Source organism: Talpa occidentalis, unplaced genomic scaffold, assembly GCF_014898055.3.
Source record: "Talpa occidentalis isolate TD23 unplaced genomic scaffold, MPIMG_talOcc4v2.1 talOcc4.10, whole genome shotgun sequence".
NCBI lineage: Eukaryota > Metazoa > Chordata > Mammalia > Eulipotyphla > Talpidae > Talpa > Talpa occidentalis.
Genome location: NW_023600993.1, coordinates 97,791,018 through 97,812,449, shown reverse-complemented (window position 1 = coordinate 97,812,449; position 21,432 = coordinate 97,791,018). Strand labels below are relative to the sequence as shown.

General features: G+C 48.2%; 1 protein-coding gene across 16 annotated transcripts in view; it reads left to right on the top strand.

Annotated features, from left to right (window-relative positions):
• Window positions 1–3,344: 3,344 nt before the first annotated feature.
• ZMYND8 (zinc finger MYND-type containing 8) overlaps window positions 3,345–21,432 on the top strand; it is a 109,939-nt gene continuing 91,851 nt past the window's right edge. For 3 of the 16 annotated variants that reach the window (XM_054698079.1, XM_054698069.1, XM_054698062.1), the window contains exon 1: window positions 3,345–3,431. In XM_054698079.1, coding sequence (XP_054554054.1) covers window positions 3,388–3,431 — 44 coding nt within the window. In that variant the 5' untranslated portion in view covers window positions 3,345–3,387. The other 13 variants (XM_054698077.1, XM_054698066.1, XM_054698081.1 and 10 more) reach the window with 11 other exon arrangements.

Here is a 21,432-nt window from a genome sequence, read left to right as displayed (position 1 = left end):
ACCTTTGAGATGCAGGATATTTCCAGAGGAACAAGTTGTTAGGGAGGTCCATAGAGAAAGATCCACTGGTCAGGTCGAGATCCATGACCTGGCTAACATTGACTACGGGGGAAGTGCCCCAGAGGTTTAGATTAAGAAACCTAATGGGAGGCTCCCTAGTGGCACAGGGGTTAGTCAGCACTATGAAGCTGTCCATAGCTACTGCAGCACGAGTTTGATCCCTGGCCAGGGAGCTACTGACCTGGCGCAGCAGACCTCTCCTGATTCGCCTGCTGCTCCCCTCAGCAGTGTATTTTGGTCAGTCTGCCTGTTCTGCTCCCCACTCTGTCTCTGGTGAATCCGCTCACCCCCACTCCTCTGGCTCATACCCCAGTTCTTGTATGCATAAATAAAAGTAAATCTTAAAAAAAAAAAAACAGAAAAGAAAAGAAACCTTATGGCCCTAATAACACCTGCAAGTTACTTCTGTCCAGTTGTGAGGAGGATGGGTCTTGATCAAACTTCCTTTGCCAGCCCCCATGACCATCCCATTCCTACCACTGGATAAAGAAAACAAATTGAGAAATAGAAAATAATTTCCTAAGTCAGGCCCCGATGTCTGACTTCGGGTCCAGGTGGGAGCAATTAAGAGTAGGTACCCTGGCTGCCCCTGTTTACCTGTGGGGTGACTCTCAGAGAGAGTTAATCAGCATGTCCATCAGGGGGCTTTGAGGTCTCAAAGGGTTCTCTGGGTTGGATTCAACACATCTCAAATACCTTAGAAAATCCTTTTCTCCTGGGAATTCATTTATCCCCTAATTGTTTCAGGGCGCTTTGCCAGCAAACGGGAGGGTATGGCAGGCCTTTAGAAAGCTGAATGCAACTGTGTTGAATCAAGTTCTCTGAAGTCCCTTCTTCCCGACGAGAGAACAACCGGCTGTTTTGACATCCTCGTGGCCATGTTTCTCTCCTTTGTAGCGACATTTTGTTATTTTGCTTCATTTGGGAGAGAAGCCAGGAACCTGCCTTCAGCTTAAAATTTCCCCCCATGGAGTTGGGGTTATGGAGAGAGCCCAGGAAGGCAGACCTGGGTTCCGAAGCCAGCACACCGGGAAGGCGCGGGCACGTGTGAGACACGCGCTCCGTCAGGTCGAGGCGAGTCTGGTGGGCTTGTGTCTGCTCTGCGGACACGTGCCGTGGAGCACCTCTGAGGGCCAGGCCCCGTGCTGGGCTCTGGGAGTGCATCATGGACGCCCGCAGCAGGCGCCTGTCTGCAGGTGCTCCCCCTTCACAGTCTACACATGTCCCTGTTCTGGGAAGGGAGCAAGAAGATCTTTGGCACGAGGGTCCCAGAGACCAGGCCCCTGGCTTGTGGTCCTCAATCTTTCTACTCTGCAAAATGGGTGCAGTCACCTATGCTGTGCAGTGCAGAAGGGATTGTGGGGCCTCCCTGGTGGCGCAAGGGGTTAAGTCCCAGCACTATGAAGCTGTCGGCAGCCGCTGCAGCACGAGTTCGATCCCCGGCCAGGGAGCTACCCACATGGTGCAGCAGACCTCTCCTGACTCTCCCGCTGCTCCCCTCAGCAGTGTATTTCAGTCAGTCTGCCTGTTCTGTTCCCTGCTCTGTCTCTGGTGAATCCTCTCACCCACCACACCTCTGGCCTATACCCCAGTTCTTGTATGCATAAATAAATAACTCTTAATTAAAATAAAGGGGATTGTGGAGGAGATCCCAGGAAAGGGAGAGCAAGAAAACGGGAGTAGAAGGCTGGCTCTTACTGGTTGATTTTTGTGGCATCTATATTGGGGTGCTAAGAACTCGGGGAGTTATTTTCTTACCTCACACTCAGCGGCCATGGCCATACTGTTCTCTCTCTTACCCTGAGGCAGAAACAAGTCAGAGGGGTTGATCTGCCTTTCCAAGGAAGCTCAGGACTCCGGACTGGAAAAGTAACGGAGATAAGACCCACTGGGGAAAGAGTTGGAGGGGATCGGTAAGTTAGGGGTGCTAGGTTAAATTCAGGATGACCTTGGGTCAAAAACTTTCTTGGTTATCTGAAATTCAGATTTATTTATTTATTTTTAAAGATGTATTTATGTATGCATGCAAGAGCTGGGTGCAGGCCAGAGGTGTGTGTGGAGAGGTGTGTGTGGAGATTTAACCCCTTGCACCACAAGGGAGGGCCTGAAATTCAAGTTTAACTGGGTGCCTGAATTTTTATTTGCTCAACCTGGTTCTGATGTCACTTGGGGTGAAGAAGCTGGGATAAGAGAGAGGGAGGCTAACCATCAGCTCTGGGGCAGCTGAGCCTGTGGGTTGGGTGAGAGCTAGCGAGGAGAGGCCAGGCTGGGGGGCCCAGTGTCGAGGTGAGGCTGCCACGGCCTGGAGCCCAGGGTGAGGCACCGCTTTTGCTCCAGAGCCTTCAGCTTCAGGCATTTGGTTTTCAGTAGCTCAGCTGGTCCTTTGTTTGAGCTGCTGTGTGAATACCAAGTAGCCAGCTATTGGGCAAAGCTGCCTGCAGTTTTTGCTTTACATACAAATCTGTAGTTTCCTCTAGTAAGTGGCCACCCTATCAGGTTTCAAGTTTTCCAGAGACCTCATTGTACCTCAAAATAATTCCTGATTCTTTGACTGGAAAATTGGGGATTCAGGCATCCTTGCAGCAGTTTCATCCAACCACTTCCTCATTCACTTACCCTGTGGATAGATCTGAACAAAAGACACTTCGAAGTCAACCACAGGGCATCATACCCAGTTGCTAAGCGTACTAAGGATTAAATTATGGTCACCATCAGCACTACGTGGCAACACATAGCAAGGAGATCAGATTTATTGGAAGTGGGCCCAGGAAAGTTACCTCAAAGAAATGAAATTTCCTCGTGTTTGCTTTTGAAGCAAGAGTTTCCAGTATTAGCAGCACCAGCTAAGTGGCACCAGGCAGCTAAATAACCACGTTTACTACAGGAACTAGTTAATTGTGATAACAATCAGAAGACATTATCATCCACATTTTACAGGCCCAGAGAGGGCAAGTTACTAGTCCAAGGTCACACAGTAAGTGAGTGGGCCTAGCCAGCCTAGCGTCCAAACTGGTTTCCAAGCTGGTTGGGGTCTGGAGCTGGGACACCAGGGCTGAGGTTGGAGAGGAATCCTGCCGGCCCCCTAAGGCTCCACTAAGAATTTGAGACTTTGGCCTGAGAACAATGGAAAATCTTTGAAGGGTTTTAGAGGTGGGGGTTGGGAGTGGGGGTGTGTCCTGGTCCAAATTGAAATTTCAAAAGATTCCTCTGGCTGCTGAGGGTGGGGGATGGGAGCTGCCTAGGGCCTGGGGGCTGTTGGGAGGCTGGTCCCTTCCTGTCCCTGCAACAGATAATGGTGTCTTGGGAGCTGGCCACCGGCTCTGCAGAATGGAGTTACGCGGCCGGAATCGACCATGGAAGACACCCAAAAGGTAAACTCACAAAGCTCAGTCGCGGGAGAGGAAGAAGTCAAAGGTGACATCCAAGTTTGGGATTTGTGGAACTGGATGGGAAGTTCTTGAGAGGATGAGGTTAGGAGGCCTGAGCATACCTGAGAGTTGAGTTTTGATCAATTTGCCTCAGGTCAGAATTTGTTTTTTTGTTTTCGGTGTTTTGTTGTTGCTAAATTGGCCCCTGAAGATGTCTACTTTGGTTCCTCTTCTCCATAGTATTTGTTTCTTGGAATTTTAGAGACTGAGAGGGAATAAACTTCTTTCTTAGGAACGACTTCCTTTCTCGTGGGTAAATGATTTCGTCCTCAGCACCTCAGTCTTCTCATCTATAAAATGAGGGTCATGATGGCACTTATATCACAGAGTGATCGGGAAGCTTGACTTAATACATAAAATGCACTCGGAGCAGTGTCTGACACGTGGTAAGCCTCAGCAAGGCCAGCTGCTCTTACAAAGTAAAGATGGTAATGCTGATGCTGTTGTCATGACAACAAGGAGGGAGATGGAGGCAGCACTGGCTGTAGAAGGAGGCTAAAGCCTGTATAAGTCATTGCAGTTACTTAGCAAGTACATATTAAACATCTTTCTGTACCCAGTTATAAGCAAGCTATTTAAAAAGTATGTACCATCGCTCCAGGAGTTTACTTCACTCAATGAACAAATATTGAGTGATTTCCAAGTGCAGACCTGCTTAGATCCTGAGTTACAATGGTGTCTATGAAAATGACAAGTTTCTTGCCTTGAAGAGCAAATATAACACTACTTTTAGACTGTGCTAAGTACCGGGAAGAAAATGAAATTGTTGTGACGTGAGCCCAGAGGGCCTCCTGGGGGAGGTGACCTTTGGTTCCGGGTCTGAAGCCCAAGCAGAATGTACACAGCTTCCGAGGGGATGGGAACTAGCTTGGCTGGAAACAACTAGCACATTTTGAGGACCCTAAAGTAGTAGGTCAGGTTGGTTGGAGAGCCGTAAACACTTGAAGGGGAGAATCACTTGATTTTTATTTCTACATATCACCATAACTGAAATTATAGGTAGTAGACTTTTTAATTTGTACATGAATTGTAACTTCATAAGGTTCAAGCAAATAGATTGTGTAAGAAGGCACAAAATCCAAATAGGGGCTTGGTTGATCTTCTGGAGGTCTTGTATAGAAACTATATCATGTAAGAGGAAAATGGCATCACTAGATAAATAATTATTGAGCAACTCCTATGACTCAGGCCTGTGCTGGCTCCTGCGAGCACCGGTGAATGGATACACAAAGTCCCTGGCTTTGTAAACAGAGGAAAAGTAAGCAAACAAGGAAATAAGGTGCTCATCTGTCATGCCAAGTCCTAGGAAGGAAATGAATGGGTAATGTTTCAGAAAGTGTACTGAAGTTGGCATAAGCTGGGTGGTTAAGAAAGGACTCTTGGAAGAGGTGACACATGCAGAGGGACCCGAATCTTGAGAGGGAGCCACCACCTTGAGAAGGTGTTCCAGGTGGGGGGCAGGGGGCTAAGGGTGCACAGACCTCAGGCAGGACCAAGTCTGGAGAGGCTGGGGATGGGGTCGGGGCCAGGGCTTTCTGAACAGAGCAAGAGGGAGCATTCATTAGAGAGGAGGTCAGAGAGTAGGGACATGTCCCCAGAGGGCTCTGCAGGCCCCAGTCAGAGTGTCACGGTTTTCTTCTGAAAAGGAGAGGATTTCTGTAAAGGAACAGATGCTCAACATTTTTAGGCTTCCAGGGCCATAGATGGGTTTTAGTAACTATTCAGCCCTGACACTGGAACACAAAAGCAGGCATCGACAATGACATTTGTGAATGCCCATGACTGTGTTCCCCTAAAGCTTTACTTATATGGACATTGAAATTTGAATTTCATAGAATTCATGCATGCCGCCAGTTATTTTTATTTTTGATTTTTTTCCCCCAACCATTTTAAAATGTGAAAAACCATTTTTAGCTGCAGGCCAGACAAAACAGGTGGTGGACTGGATTTGGCCCAGGGGCCTTGGTTTGCAGACTCCCGTTCTAAAGTCATGGGGAGCTCAGAGGAGGGAGCAGGGAGAGGCTATGATTTATGATGGAAGGTCCTAAATCAGACTGGAGGCCAGGAGTGAATGTAACCGTGTAGGATCCAGCAATTGTGTAGTCAGTCAACAAACACTGAATTCCTGGAACAGTCAGGGGATGACTAGAAAGGACCTGTGATCTTCATGGAGTGGTTCGATACTCTGGGTTCATTACACCAACAAACCTCAAGATCCAAAGAGAGACACAAAAAGCAAAAGCTCCATTGAGAAACTGCTGGGTGACACAAGCGGGTGGCTGGGTGGAGCCAGTCAGCAGGGAGGGCATTGGTAGGAACAGGGATGTGTGTTATTCTAAGTGACACGAGAGACAACAATTGTGGTAAAAGACACATAATGCAAACTTTGCCATTTTATCCATTCTGAAGTATTCAACCAGTGACATTAAATACAGCCACGGTGTTGTGCCACCTCCTCTATCTAGTCCAAAACTTCTCAGCACTCCAAAAGGGAAGATTCTGTCCCCATTAAACAGATGCTCATCATTCTTTTTTTTTTTTTTTTTTTAATTTATTTATTTATTTATTTGTTTGTTTGTTTTTGTTTATACATGCACTGGGTACAGTCAGAAGCGCGGGAGGGTGAGAGAATTCACCAGAGCCAGAGTGGGGAGCAGAGCAGGCAGAAGGACCGAAGTACACTGCTGAGGGGAGCAGCGGGCGGCAGGAGAGGTCTGCGCGCCATGTGGGACCCTCCTCCGGTGGCCGGGGAGCAGCCGGGGATCGAACCGGCGCCGCAGAGGCCGCGGGCAGCTTCGCAACCGAGCGCTCAACCGCTGCGCCACCGGGGAGGCCCAATGCTCATCATTCTTTTATGGGACAACCCCGATATAAAAACGGGTTTCCTGGCTGTGGGTCCTCATCCGCTCGCTTAAAAGGGACTTATGAATACTCCACTACTGGCACACACAAAAAGGTTAATAAAAGGTTTATTTACAAGGGAAAGGGAATTAAGGAAATGTACAACTCAGGGAGAAAATAGGGAAACAAAGTCTTTAATGCGTCCTACCCGATTTGCCGACCTGGAAACCCAAAGTCACTCTCCGAGCTGGCCGGACGCTGCCAGCTGGCAGAGAGTCAAAATGGGGGACCCTCCAAAGCCTACGTGTGTGGCTTTATACCAAACCTGGCTGTTTAACCCCACCCTCAGGTCCCAGCCACCTTCCCTTTGGTGGTGATGGGATTTGGAGTTCCCAGTGTCTTTGGCTTTGGCCTGGGGTGGGGGTGGAGTCCACAAAGCCTGCATGGAATTAGCTTTAGGACAGCCTTTTCCCCCTAACAATTCCCTGGTAACCTTCCATCCAGTTTGCCTATTCTGGGTATTTCATATGAATGGAATCATACAAGTGCTATGGAATATTTCAACAAAGCCAGCTAAAAATTGCTGTTAGTTATTTCTACCCTGTGATTTTATGCAAAAATAGGAAAAATGGTTTAAAAGTAGATTTAGTTTGCAAACTTTTGCTTTGCTGTTAAAAGTTTGGGATCAAGGTTGAGAAAATGTGTGTTTTTACATCAGTTGAACCATTTTAAGATTTTTTTTTTTCCTGAAATTTTTACATATCTGCTGTCTTGTTTTGGCTAACGCCTCCAGATTTTTTTTTTGGCTTAAACTGATGAACTATTTTTCCTGGAGTGGAGGACTTTTGCTTTCCACAATGGACAAATACCTGGAGAGACTGGTTTTCTTTCACACTGAAACCTGACAAAATGTTCATCTGAGACTGCATCCCAACCTCCATATATTCGATCTTCATCACCATGGAAATGGTGGCAACAAGTGAAAGGGGGGAATTGTTAGGGGGAAAAAGGATGTCCCAAAGCTAATTCCATATAGGCTTTGTGGACTCCACCCCCACCCCAGGTCAAAGCCAAAGACACTGGGAACTCCAAATCCCATCACCACCAAAGGGAAGGTGGCTGGGACCTGAGGGTGGGGTTAAGCAGCCAGGTGGATACAAAAGGCAGACACGTGGGCTTTGGGGGCTCTCCATTTTGGGGCTCTCGGCCAGCTCGGAGCGTCCGGCCAGCTCTGAGAGTGACTTTGGGTGTCCAGGTCGTCGGATCGGGTAGGACGCATTAAAGACTTTATTTCCCTATTTTCTCCCTGAGTTGTACATTTTCCTTATTTCTTTTTCTCTTGTAAATAAACCTTTTATTAACCCTTTTGTGTGTGTCTGTAGTAGAGTTTTCATAAGTCCCTTTAAAGCGCACGGGTGAGGACCCACAACCAGGAACCCGTTTAATATCGGGGTTGCTCTATAACACAAGGAGTGTTTTTATGTCTGGGTTTTACTTAGCACGATGTTTTGAAGGTTTATCCGTGTTGTAGTGTGCATCACTGCTTCATTCCTTTTTACGAGTGAGTAATATTCCAGCGCATGGCTACACTAAATTTGGCCTATCCTGGCATCCGTGAATGGACACTTATGTGTCTCCACCTCTTGACTGTTGTGGATAGTGCTGCCCATAGGGGAAGTGACCCCTGGTTAATAAGATCCCTCTGGTTGCTCCCTCCATGGGGAAGAGCCCTAAAGGGCAGGAGGGGAGTAGGAGACCAGTTAGAACAGGCTTCTTGGTTTTGACTTTCCAATGTGACCTCCCTCTAGCCATCCTGGGGCACAGTCCCCAGGAGATTCTCTAGGAGGGAAGACTGAGCATAGAAGGCTGTAGCTGCCCAATAGCAGGATCTGTGACCCTGATTGAGGGGACTGGTTACAAGCAGCAGAGCGGGAGTTTAGCATGCACATGGAGGGCAGAGGCGCCAGCAGGCTGGCTGATGGTTTGGGTAAAGGCCGGGAGTGAAAAGGGGCTGTGCAGGACGGAGGTGTGAAGCTGTGCAGGAGGGAGGTGTGAAGCAACCAGTTAAGGGAGATTCTATTGACTGGTGGGGAGCTCTGCTGAGGAGCTGGTTTGAGGGGAGTTGCTCAATGAGTGGTCCCAGTGCCCCCTCCCCAATCACACAGGCAAAGGGGCTATGTGGCCTGACTGCCTAGGAAGTCAGCTGAGAATCCTCCAGGAAAGACACTGGATATGACATGTGGGGCCTGGAATTTGAAGGTGGGTGTTATTCCAATGAGGGAGACAAGGGAGAACAGGCCAGGGTGGGACATACTTGGGAACAGGTGAGTCATTCTGTTTTTCAATGAAAATAGAGGGTGATGTGGGCCTCCCTGGTGGTGCAGGGGTTAAAGTCTCAGCGCCAGCCACTGCAGCAAGAGTTTGATCACAGGGCCAGGGAGCTGACCCACTTGGCACAGCAGACCTCTCCTGTCTTGCCCGCTGCTCCCCTCAGCAGTGTATTTCAGTAGATCTGCCTGCTCTGCTCCCCATTCTGTCTCTGGTGAGTCCTCTCACCCTCCACCTCTTGTCTACACCTTAGTTCTTGTATGCATAAATAAAAAAAAAATCTTTCAAAAAAATTAAAAAGAGGGCCTCCCTGGTGGCGCAGTGGTTGAGCGCTGGGTTGTGAAGCTGCCCGAAGCCAAAGTCTCCGCAGCGCTGGTTCGATCCCCGGTTGCTCCCCGGCCACTGGAGGAGGGTCCCACATGGCGCGCAGACCTCTCCTGCCGCCCGCTGCTCCCCTCAGCAGTGTACTTCGGTCCTTCTGCCTGCTCTGCTCCCCGCTCTGGCTCTGGTGAATTCTCTCACCCTCCCGCGCTTCTGACTGTACCCAATGCATGTATAAATAAATAAATAAATCTTAAAAAAAAAAAATTAAAAAGAAAGCAAAGTCAGAAACATCCAGAAAATACTTATTGCATTTCTATTGCTCCCAGGCTAGGTGGAAAAACCAAGGCACAGAATTTCTTGTGTCAAGCAAGCCTGCCCCATTGGACAGTGGGCAGCTGGATTCACACCCAGACAGTCTCACCCTAACAGCCACACCCTCAACCACTGTGCCCTTCTGCCTCTTGACGTGGGGAAGAGAGGGGAAAGTTGCAGATATAAGACCAGCTGTGGGGCCCCCGGGAGAGGAGGAGAGAGAAGGGAAGGGGAGTGGGGGAGAGAGTAGGCGAGGGGAGGGGTTCTGGTGAAGGGAGCAGATGCGGAATTGAGCCCTGGAATCCTCTCTGAAGCAGGGGGAATGCACTGGGAGGTCAGAGGAGGGGAATAGCTTGCTTTAGGAAGCAGGGGCGCTGCGAGTAGGAAGGGCAGAGGGAGTGGAAGATCAAGTGCAGGGGCCCAAACTGGATGGTCAAAGTGAGTCCTACGACTGTGGGCTATGAAAGATGAAGTCAGGGGTCAGGAGGAGGGTGCTAGTTCTGTAGGGAGGCTTGTGGGCCATTTTTGCAGTTGAGTTTTGATTCTGAGTCAGGTGGGAGCTATTGATGGTTTTGATCAGGGGAAGGACAAGATCGGACTCGTTTTAAGAGCATCACGGCCTCTAGGTATGTGTGTGTGCATGAACATTGCAAGGACAGGAGCAGAGGACTCAGGCTGGAGGCTACTGCAAGCCTGGAGATGCAGATGATTTTGATGGAGCGCTGTCCGACACAAGCCTCCATCTTAGAGTTAGACACAGAAGGCATGGCGTTGAGGAGTTCAGACCAGGTCTTGGCCTTGTAGGAGATCAAAGTCTAGTGCAGCATTTCTCAATCTAGACCCTGATGATATTTGGGGCTGGCCAGTGAGGGGAGGGGGGGCGTCTATGCCTTGCAGGATGTTCAGCAGCATTCCTGGCCTGCTCCCAGCCCCAGATGTGACAACACCAAATGTCTCCAGGCATCTCCACTAGGAGAGAGAAACCAACGAGAGCAAATTAAATTGACTCTTCTTTCCATGATGGTAATTGCTAGGAAGTAAAGAGAGCTGGTAAAGGAGGGTCCTGAATCATCTTCCTTTTCATTTTAATTTTGTTCCTGAATCTCTTCTATCTCTCCCCACCCACGCGGCAGCCAGCTCCCATCCCCCCCCCCCCCCCCCCGGCCCCCCGCCCCCCCCATACCCCCGTACCCCCCCCTTCCCTCCTCCATCCATTTGCCTAATCCTGCCTGTCCCCTCCTAGAAAGAAAGACAACAAACAAGGCCTTAGAGAGGACACCTCTTACCAAGATGGGGGTGGGGGCTGAATGAGTCCTTATGGTTCTTTGTGGCTGTAACCTGACTCCCGGTCAGCTCTGAAGGTGAGCCTGGCTGACACCAGGCCCCAAACTGGCCTCGGTTCCAATTGGCCAAAAAGGAACAAAACAAAACAAGATATTTAAAACACTTCCCTGCCTCTGTCCTGTCGGTTTCGCATAACGGACAGAGGCCTGCTGCTAGCTTGGGGCAGATAACTCCAAGCAGGCTTATTTTCGTAGTCAGCGGAACAGGCTATCTCGGGATGCAGCTTGCTGAGGCCGCTCCTCCTGCTGCTTGCCTGGCTGCAGGCCAACGGGAGTGAGGAACCTTCTTGGTGGGGCCAGGCCTTGGCTAGTAAGGTGCCAGGATAGAGAGCGGGCCAGCCCTTCCTCCCCTTCAAGACCGGCTTTATCACGGAGATAGGCCGGGCTTCCTTCCTGATTCTGCCCCCAATTCTCTTCATCCACTGGGAATATTAGGAGAGACACGTTTTAATCAATTTTTACTATCTCATTGCTTATTAATATCACCATGGAACCTGCTTGTTTAGACCTGTGCTGACTTCCAGGAGAGGCATGGTGGTTACATTTTTTCATTGCCTTCTTGTTAAGCCAAGGTTTCCCTACCCGGCACTGTGGCTGTTTTGGAGGACAAAATTCCTCATTTGGGGTGGTCCTGTGCATTTTAGGATCTTCACTGTATCCCTGACCTCCCCCCACTAGCTGCCATTAGCTTCTCTACCCCCCAGTTGTGACAACCTCAGCCTCCAAATAAGGTCATATATCCCCCCGGGGTAAAACCACTCACCCCCAGTCTGGATAGAACCTCTGACCTCAAGCTGTGGAATAGCCTGGCGGTAGCCTTGGCAAAGTGTCCCCCTGGACACCTAGCCAGAGGTTTGCAGAGAGAGCTTTTCCTGGGCTTCAGTCTGTAGTGAGGAGGGGGCTCAATGAGCGCATCATTCAGGATTTAAAACTCCTCCAAGGAGCTGACCTCCTAAAAGCAGGCATAGATTCTTCTGTTGCGGCTGGAAGGTTTTAGCCTGTTTCTGCTCTGCTTGGTTGGCTTCTCTTATTTGTTTTCTTTTTCCTCTTTTGTTTCTTGAGAGGCAGGTGAAGGTGCAGAGTGTAGGGATCAGGAATCAGAACTGAAAGTCTGGCCTCTGGCCCTTGTTAGCTGTGTGACCTTGGGCAGTTCACTTCACCTCTCTGGGCTCAGTTCCAGGTCTCTAACAATGTCCCTACCTCGTGGGGTGGTGTGTAAAGCATTGATTTCGCATGGTGGCTGGGGGAACATGCAGTAGCTAAGGGGAATGCTGCAGTATGGGCTTCATCCACATTTGGTTTCCTGTATTTCTTGCTTATCAGCCGCATTCCATCAAGATCAGGACTGGCCCTTAGTAGGCCTGCCCCGGGCTTCCTTTTCAATCCCTGTCCCTCTCAGGATTCCATCTGCCACCATACCTTTGTCTCTGTCCCCAGCCGAATTGCCATTTTCCAGATAACCTCAGACCTACCCGAATGCCAACAGCATTCCTCAAACTGAACAGAGCTGCCAGAATAAGCCAGCAGCTTCCTGCTCTTTGCCCCAGAAAACATTTCAAGTGATCAAATGATCAGAGAGGGCGGGCAGGCAGGCAGGCAGGCGGGAGGGAGGGGTACGCTGCAGCTGCTTATGCAAGGAGCTTTTATCCCAGGTTAAAATCCACCACGCGCCCCGGTGTATTTCATTTCCTCACTGGGCCTCGTGGTGACTCATACAGGAGATCTGCCACCAACTCCTAGACATTGTTCCCCCCACAGCAGCCCCTGCAGAGGCACACAGCAACCCCCCCCCCTTCATGGCCCAGCGGTGGCCTGTGCTGCCCACAGCAAGGAGAGTGAGGTCTGAGGGTTCCATGTGCTCTTGCCGATCTGCTCGGCCCCCGTGGGTCTCCCTGGACACGGTCCCACCCCCAGGAAGAGGCGGCTCCCTTCTGGTGAGGCCCAGGCCTGTGTGCTGGACCTTTGTCAGGCGCTGGAGGTGTCCCTCCCTGCATCTGAGTTCTTCGGCCTAAAATACAACAGAAACAACAACAAAATCCCCTCCCTGTTCATAAAGCCTGGGCCCTGCTCCTGCAGTACAGTGTTTGGATTGCTGGCTTGTTCCTGTTTGATATAAGATTCCCAGCCAGGAAGAATTTATGTACACGCGGTGGGCATCTGTTGTCCATGTGGGGGCGGGGGCAGGGAGAGCTGGCGATCTGCTCTAGGTTTTCTTTGTGGAACCAACAGTGTGGGACTAGAAAGCCCATGAGTGCTAATTTTAGGAAAGGTGAGACAGTGGCGCCTCAGTTTACCTCCTGGCATATGACGACATCACCTCTGGAAGCTTTTCCCAGCCTCCCAAGCCGGGTGTGTATTTAGCTTCTGTTGTTCCAGCTTGCTGTTTTTTTTTTCTCTCTTTTTCAAAAATCTTGTTAAAAAAAATCTTGTTAATTAAGCACCTGGTTAGAGAGCGCGAGAGCGAGAGAGCAAGAGAGCGTGAGTGTGAGCATGGGGATTTTAAGATCCTTTTGGATTTGCCTTTTCTTTCTTGGGGTGCAAGCCAGTTACAAAGGCAGCTTTTAGGGAGGAAACAGGGAAAAGACCTCCTAATATGATTGAAATGGGTGAAATTATAACAGCTCTGAAAAACTAGTTAATATTTTACTGGGGAGCAGTGCCAGAGCTGGGGGTGGGGGGGCTGCCAAGTGTAGGGCTGTGTGAAATAGCTCCCCATCTGCCTTAGGGGACGAAGAGAAGCCGTTCTCTGTGGAAATAAATTTAAGCAAGAATCCTTATAAAGCTCATGGGATGTGTCTGCCCACCGAGGGCCCAGTTCCCCTAGAACAGACATAGGGATGATTGTGACAGGCAGGGCTGAGCGGTGGGTGTAGGCCTGACTAATAATGGGGGTTCTTGTTCCCTCGCTGAGTTTGACATCTTTCTTTCTCCCTCTGGATTTAAATGGCTTCTCAGACCGAGAGGCACTGCCTGTGCCCTGGATTCAGAAGGTACACGCCTCCTCGGGAAGCAAAGGCGAGAGACAGCGGCTCACTCTCTCTCTTTCTGCATCTGCCGGGAGCTGCAGCTGGTATTTTTCCACAGGCCTTTTCTGCGATCTCAGGGCCTAGTTTTTCCCAGCCAGGCCTGGAGTCCGAGAGAGGGTTAACAGGCAGGAAGCTGAAGGCATCGCAGACTAATACGGAAGTCAGATTTTTGTTTAACTGACAGGTTTAGCAGGCCTCAGCGGTGGGGGAGGGCGCAGGGAGGGGAAGGGAAGTTTGTAGATCTAGGCATGTGGCCTGCTAGGAGCTTGTCTTAGGGTAAGGACGGAGAGGGGGTCCCCCTGGCACCGTGGCAGGAGCCCATTTTGGCTTTCCTTTGAGAGCTGGCCTGGGGAGGTGGGGGGGTAGGGCGAGAGGTTACAGTCTCAGCCAGGCAAATGGCTCCGGGCCTGCTTTTTCCAGGAGGCGTTTTGACAATGACTATGCAAACTTGACCACTCCACTCCCCTCCTCCCTCCCCTCAGCAGCCTGAGTCCTCTGTGGCCTGGGCCGCTTCTCAGCGATTTCTCGGGGCCTGCCTGCCTGCCTTGTCCTCTCTGCTCTTCAGAGGCCTGCCTCCAGCCCCTTTTCTTTGCTCTCTTGGCTGCTTTCCTGGGGCTCCCTTCTCTGGGGTTTCACTTTTTCCCAGGGAGGGCGATCCTGCTGGATTGTTCTAGAAAAGGGCCAGCCCTCCCTCCTAGCAAAGGGAGCTGCTTCTGTGGGGGCAGGTGAAGGTGAGCCCTTCCAGCTCACCCCCAAAACTCTCTTTCCAGTGGCATCTGGGCCTCAGGCTCTGCGGGAGCAGGTCAGGCTGGCTGCACTGGTTTGTCCGTGCCGGGAAATCTAGCCAGGGTGTGGGAGAAGTGCTTCTGGGGGCCCCTCTCCCAAGTTTTCCTTGCAGCAAAAGGCCTAGCTTAGCCTGTCTTTTTCTATGCACAGGATGGCTCTTGCTCACCAGAGCCTCACAAAGATAATCGCTCAGGAAGTGTTTCAGCCAATCCCGGGCGGCTTTACACTCCGATTTGCTGGGGCAGCCAATCGGGGATGAGCTTTTATTAGGCGGCCAGATCATCAAGCCGAAGTGCCAAACCCTTTTTCTGTGAGAACTAGGAGCCTGTCCTCCATGTTTTATAAGTATTGACATTACACAGTGTTAACAATGCATCCACAGAGGTAAGCTCGACTTTTTAACCATCTTTTCTCCCCCTCCCTCTGAGACATCCGAATTGTGGGCGAGCAGTGTGATTTCTCTGTGGCTGGCCGTGCCACACTCACCCCCACAGCACTTAGGTTAACTTGGAACTGTTTAGAGAGAATTTTTTTTTTTGCTTTCTTGGGTCACATGGCTAAGTAGCCATTAGCCATAGCTTGAATTTGCAAACTGGCAAGGGCCTGCAACACCTTTTCTTCCACCAGGACATGGTGTTTCTGGAATAGTTTGAAGCTAGATCCTGGTATGTCAAAAAAGAAGCTTTTTTTTTTTTTTTTCCTCCTTTTTCTCTCTCTCTTTCTCTGAGCAGTTCCCCCCCCCCTCCCCTGCACTATTGTCTTCTCTTGTGTCACATGCCTGCTGGGGGAAGAAAATGGAAGGTAAGCAAAGCAGGCTCCTCTCCAAGGAGACCTCATAGCAGCACAGCAAAGCAGGCAAGTTTACCTCTCCAAAGAGGTTCTGGGAAGGCTGGACTAAGTTCTGACAAGAGAGGACGTGTGTTTGAAAAAGAACCCAGCCCTCAGCAGATCAGTGCTAGGGAGAGATCCCAGCTCCTGGGGCCTAGGTGGGTGGTGTGGTGTCTCTACATGGTCTTGTTTTCTCCCTACAGGGCTTCTTCACTTGAAACTACATTGTTCAGCCTTTTTTCCTGACTTCTGTTGATACAGAGTGTTCTTCTGCAAGCCAGCCTACAGCCAGCAAATGTTTCTGAAAGTGTTTTCTAGGCTTTGGAGGAAGTTTTTTGGAGTAGGGATGGGGATTGGGGGTGTGTGTGTGGGGGGATGTTGGACAACATCCTGTAATAAATCTGTGAGGACTCTTTTTGAATCCCTTAGCTTGCTACTCTTGCATGATTTTCAATGAACTAATGTGTCTTTTATTCTGGTTTTCAGTTTCCTTTTGCTTTTTTACATTGTATCCTCCTCTGCCCTCCTGGGTGATAGAGGGCAGAGGAAATAAAACCATGTCTGTGGCTCATGACAGCATTCCATGTTCAGTTGTTGATTGTGTTGTTGTGGTGTGTGTGTTTTTAATAATTCCATGTAACTGTTTTAAAAAAAATTTCCTTTTTGATCAAGTCCCAAATCTGCCAGCCTGTTTTCTCTTCTTAACTGTGGAGAAATGAGTCGGTGGCTTGAACATTTGCTGGGTAAGTAAGGCAGCCCATCCATTTCCTCTGTGGCCACGGATAGTTTGGCAAACATTTGGGGGCTGTTTGTAATAGGGGGGGGCTTGGCTAAAGTAGTGGGGGCTTTTCACTAGCAGGAACCAAACAAGGGCTTTTTAAGAGTAGCTTGATTTTAGGGGACTGTTTGACTCCACCGATTGTCCTGATAACCTGCAGCTAGGATTGAGGATTACACTTCCTGTTTACTCTCAACCTGGGGAGAAATGTTTAGTTCATTGTGACTTGCCTCAGAGACTTTTTTTAATTGGGTTTGTTTGGATGGTAGAACTCTGGGTAGGTGCTCTGTTTGTGAAATGTAACTGAAGTGCTTGTTCCTAGGGTCACAAGAGTCTTAAACATGGGTGAGGCAGGAGCTGGTGTGTGTGTGTGTGTGTTGGTGTCAGCACTTAATGTTTTAGGATACTTACCTGTAGTGCAAAATCCCATTCACCACCAAACTTGCTTTGATGCAGGACTCACTGAATTACAGATCTGGCCTTTTTCCAAGCCAGACCCACACGTCTGCTTGCCCGCTTGCCTTTACTTATGCTTTATTTCTCGCTTTTTTACATTTCCCCTGCTGGAGCTAGAACTTAAGGATGAAAAAAGTACTTTTGTTCAGTGTTTCCTTCAGAATTTCCCTGGAAGTTCACTTCATAAATTTCCAGCCTGGACACCCATCCAGAATAACAGTAAATGGTGGAAAAATATTCAGTTGTTGTTATGCCAACTTTATTGAGTCAATAACTCTTTTTTTCTTTTCATATCCACCTAGCCACCTTTTAGCACCAATTGGAAAAAGGCTCATTTAATAAGGAGAAATGTACGGACCTCTCAGTTGAGAAAAGTGTGTAAGACAGGTCCAGCCTCTTAGAATAAAAGTACAGGCAGCTGATGTTACGTACTTAAAACTGAACAGGGCTAGTACCCCACACAAGTAAGTCCAGACACTTAGCTCTTTTCTTTGTTCTTATCTCCTGGCTGTAAATGGAAATTACATATTGAGGTTCTTGTGGCCTCCCTAGAAGCAATATCTAATCACAAGATTCCTGGTTTGGTGCCTCCAACGTTTGCATAATGGTGTGTTTGTTGGATGGGAAGGAAACCTAAGGGCAAGGCATTTGTCCTTTAAAAGCCTGCATTAAAATGGCTCCCACAGGTTTGCAAAGCCAAGATCTGTTTTCAAATGGGCGGCCCCAGCAAGTTCCCAGCCCTGGACCAAGCCAGCCGCAGTTCCCTGGTACTGTGGCCACCACCAAGCACGAGTCTGTAAAATGTTAATTGCTTTCAAAGTAGCCTTATTTTCCAGTTTCACTAAGGGTAAAAAGTGAGCCTGCATTGCAGCCAGACTAGGTAGTAGGGCCAGCAGTGCTGCTCACACAGCAGCCCAATAGGCTTCCTCTCTCAGCTTTTGAACCAATAGACTTGGAGGAAAGGTTACAGATTGACAATTGCAGTGGCCGAACTGAGAATGGGCCTTCTGGAAATTTCTACCATCTTTGTTCTTTTTAGGAAAAGCAGATCTGCCAAGCCGAAGAGTCTCCTGCATTCCATTCCTAGGGCATTCCCCCCACCCCCGCCCTTTTTTTTTTTTTTTTTTTTAACATCAAGGTAGTAGAATGTTCTTTCTGCCACGTTTGTAATTTGCAGAGGGAGGAACAGAACAGGGGCTGTTTTCCTTTCTCCTTCTGCCTCCTTAAGTCCCCAAAGAGGATGCACAGCTGCAAGGGACAAACACAGAGACACTGGAGCTTTTGATTCGTCTCCTTCTCCCCCCACACCCCCCCTTCCTTCAAGACCCTCCAGGATGGATTCACTTTCTGCTTTGGGAAATTAAGTGGCATTCACGTGGGGGAGGGGGAGGCTTTTATTAGCTCCAGAAAATGGTCAGTGTTCCGTCTGTAACTAGGAATTAATTATATATAATCACTCAGTAAACTTTCTACAGAGTTTTTCTAATTGCTGCGAACGTACTTAGCCTGTTGGAGCTGAGTCCAGTTACTTTTATAATTAACAGCTCAAAGATTTGAGTCAGAAAGAAAGAAACAACGGGGGCCTCTTGGATTATAAATTAGGGATGAAAACAATAGCTTTTTCCCCCTTTCTTTCTTGTAACCCCTTTTCTTTTAAACAAAACATTCCCCCTTTTCTTTCTCTGGGAGAATAGTAGGGAAACTGCTTCAGGTCTTAAATGGGGTGGGGGGTTTGCAAATGAGTCACTTGAAAAAAGCAGGGTGACAGTAACCCCAGAAAACCCTCAAGGCAAAGGTAGGTTTTTCAAAAGTCCAACTATGTCAAATGTGTGATCGCTTTGTTTCTTTTGCCTTCTTCTTCTCTCTCCTGTGGCAGAGGCAACAAACATTTGTCAGCTGAGAAGTCCTAGATCTGGCTGGCTTTGCCTCTGGTTGACCCTGAAAAGAAAAGATACATGTAAGAGTGCCTTCGCCAGCCACAGTGGAGATTTAGTAAGGGAATCTGTTTAGAAGCCCTTCCATGGCTCTCAAATGCAAAAGCAAGTAAGGATTCACCCAGGCTCCAGGTTGCTAGGACTAGGCTGCCCTTCCCCCTACTCTCTCCTTCCAGATAAACAAGCAGGCGGGAGCCATTTCAGCACTGCAGCTCGAGCGCTGCCAGCCTGTCCCTCCTCATCAAGATTACCTACCCACCCGTCCTCGCCCTGGCACAGCCTTGGGCACCATGCCCTCCTTTCTCCCCTGGAGCTAAAAAGCAGTCACCTTGAAACTCCCCACACACAGCTCCAGCAGAGTTCTGAGGCCAATCCTCAGACCTGTAACAGTAAATTACATTATCCACCATGAGGCTATTAGTTCGGCCTCTGAAAGCTGGTTTCGCACAAACCCATTGTTAATTTTCAGGGCTCTGTTGGGGGTGGACAAAAATCTAATTTGTGAGTATCCTGTGCGTTGGCTCAGGGAATGTTTTACTGTTGTTTCTCCTCTGCAGACTCGGATTGTCTTGCCTTGATGTTAACTGTCTTGAGACTGGCTGGGTATTTGGTGGTCGTTTGCAGGCTTATAAACAGCCTTTTTCTTTCACCTTGGCCTCAGACTGGGGTGCAGCCCTTGCGCCTGACTTTTCAGCTGCCTGTTGTCCTTGAAGCACTCTGATTGCACCCAGCTCCTTTTAGGGATGGATACAAAGCTGGATTTTAATAAACCAAGAAGGGGGAATGGGTTTCCACCCCCTCTCCCCAGCCTGCTCCCTGTGAGCATTTTCCTGCCTGCACCGACACCTGTCTGTCTGCACCGTGTGCCACAGGGCTGCATAATTCCTAACTTTCCACCCACCTATTCCAGGGCCAGGGGGCCTCATCACAGCCTCATGGTGAAGGCTCAGGATCTTAAAAGGGAAGGGTTTTCCTTAGGAACCTGTGACTTCACAAACTCCCCCTGTCATTGCAGATTTTTTTTTAAGCTTCACAACGTTGGGTTGTTGGTGTCCTTTGGTTGAGCCTTCCCTACTTCTGATATTTAGGAAGGTGGCTTTGAAACTAGCAGGGCTGCTTAAACAAGAACTACAGCTATTGAACAAACTGCTACCATTTTAGCTTCAATACAGGAATGAGGCAGTGTTGCCAGACGCCATTTTAAGAATCCTGCATAAATAGCTTAGCTACCGATGACTCTGCCTGTTTTAGGTGAGTGCTTATATAAAGCGGCTCTGCTAACCATTCCCTTCTCCCTTCCCCCAATTTTTAAGAAAATTAATTGCAGATTTAGGGAAGCATGTTTTTTTTTTTTAAATTATTATTATGATGTTCACTATTTTGTGATCTAGAAGAGGAAGATGTTGTGTCTTGGGGATTAAATATTTCTTACAGCCTGGACCAGTTTGGTATTTTGAATGAAAGTAAAAAGCTGAAGGCAAAGTCCTTTGGAATGATGCATGATTCTTGAATTGCTGTGCGATGGTCCTCATCTGCTGTAGAACCAGACTTGTGCATGCTGGTTATATATTCTAGATGGGTTGGCTATTCTTGGTTAAAAGTCAAATAGTAGTAGGGGCACTTGGGGAAAAGAAATATCTGGGCATTGTGTATCCAGGCATTTTCCTGTCAAAACTAGATGTTTTCTTTTCTCTCTCTCTTTTGGAAGGGTTGAGGGGATGTGATGATTCCTGGGAATTACGGACCAGCCTTGAGTCCTCAGAATTAATAATCAGAAGGCTTAAAACATCTCGGCGGTGCAGCAGTTCATCTGCAACTTTTAATTGCTCTTTTTCAGTGCATGCAGGTTAAGAAGTAAGCATAGGTTTTCTTACTCAGGCATTGGGGGAGAAATCTTTTTTGTTTCTTTTCTGGGGCTGGATGGGATGGTCTTGGTTTTATTTGCAGGACTGTTATTTCTTCTTTAATTGCCTGAACTGTATCAGTTTGTGAAATCCAGAGGCATGGGGCAAATGTGAGTGCAGGAGGTGGTGGTATTAGAAACTGTATACAACTAGTTGATGATCTTATTTTCCTGTTGGGGTGAGAGGCTGTTGTTGGTTTTTCAGCTTATTTTACCCTTTTCTTTAGCGGCCCCCCGACTGGAGAAAAAAAAAAAAAAGTAATGTCAGTTTGAAACAAGGGCTTGTTGTTCCATTGTTTTGATTTAAATAAACGGGATTGCTGGAAGCTAGCAGATAAGGAAGGAAAGATGCTGTATGTTTTCTAAGACTTTAATGTGTTAATGACAAGAGTTCAAAGTCTTTTCTCCAGATGCAGCTGCTTTTTCTTTTTAACAATTATTGTTATTTGACTGCCTTTCCTCCAAAATGAATGAACACTTCTTAACCTAAATTGACCAAGATCTGTGGGGCATTCAGACAGGTACAAATCTTTTCTTCACCACTTTTGATGTAATGTTCATAGTTTTTTCCCTAATACCATTCTAGTACTTAACACTTTAAAAAAAAAAAAAAACACACCCAACAGATCAGTGGTGTAGAAAAAAGGAAGTCCCTTTAGATGTGGCTATTCAAAATGACTAATTTTGCATTCTGGGCTTTGCTTTTGTAAATGAAGTTTTTTTTTTTCCTTTTAATGCATAGACACTGCAGTTTCCTTTAGTCATATACAAGTTGGTGTGTGTGCATGCATGTGTGCGCATGGATTCCCTTTGAAAGGATGGTTGGTTCATCTGTGAAAAGGATGATTTTCTGAAATTGTTGTGCTTGAAATCCTTGGCTAAAGCTGGTGGTGCTATTGCTAAGTTAGGTGATTATGGTGCCCACTTGTAATACTTGGAAAGATAAAACAGCTTAACTTTTCCCTCTCTTTCCTGCTGCAGAATTGATTATCTTAAACTCCACAGCAAATAGCCACCACCTAACTAGTTTGCATTTTCTGAGCCTCTCAGCAGCATTCCTCCTGGCTGGCGCATTCAGCTCCTCT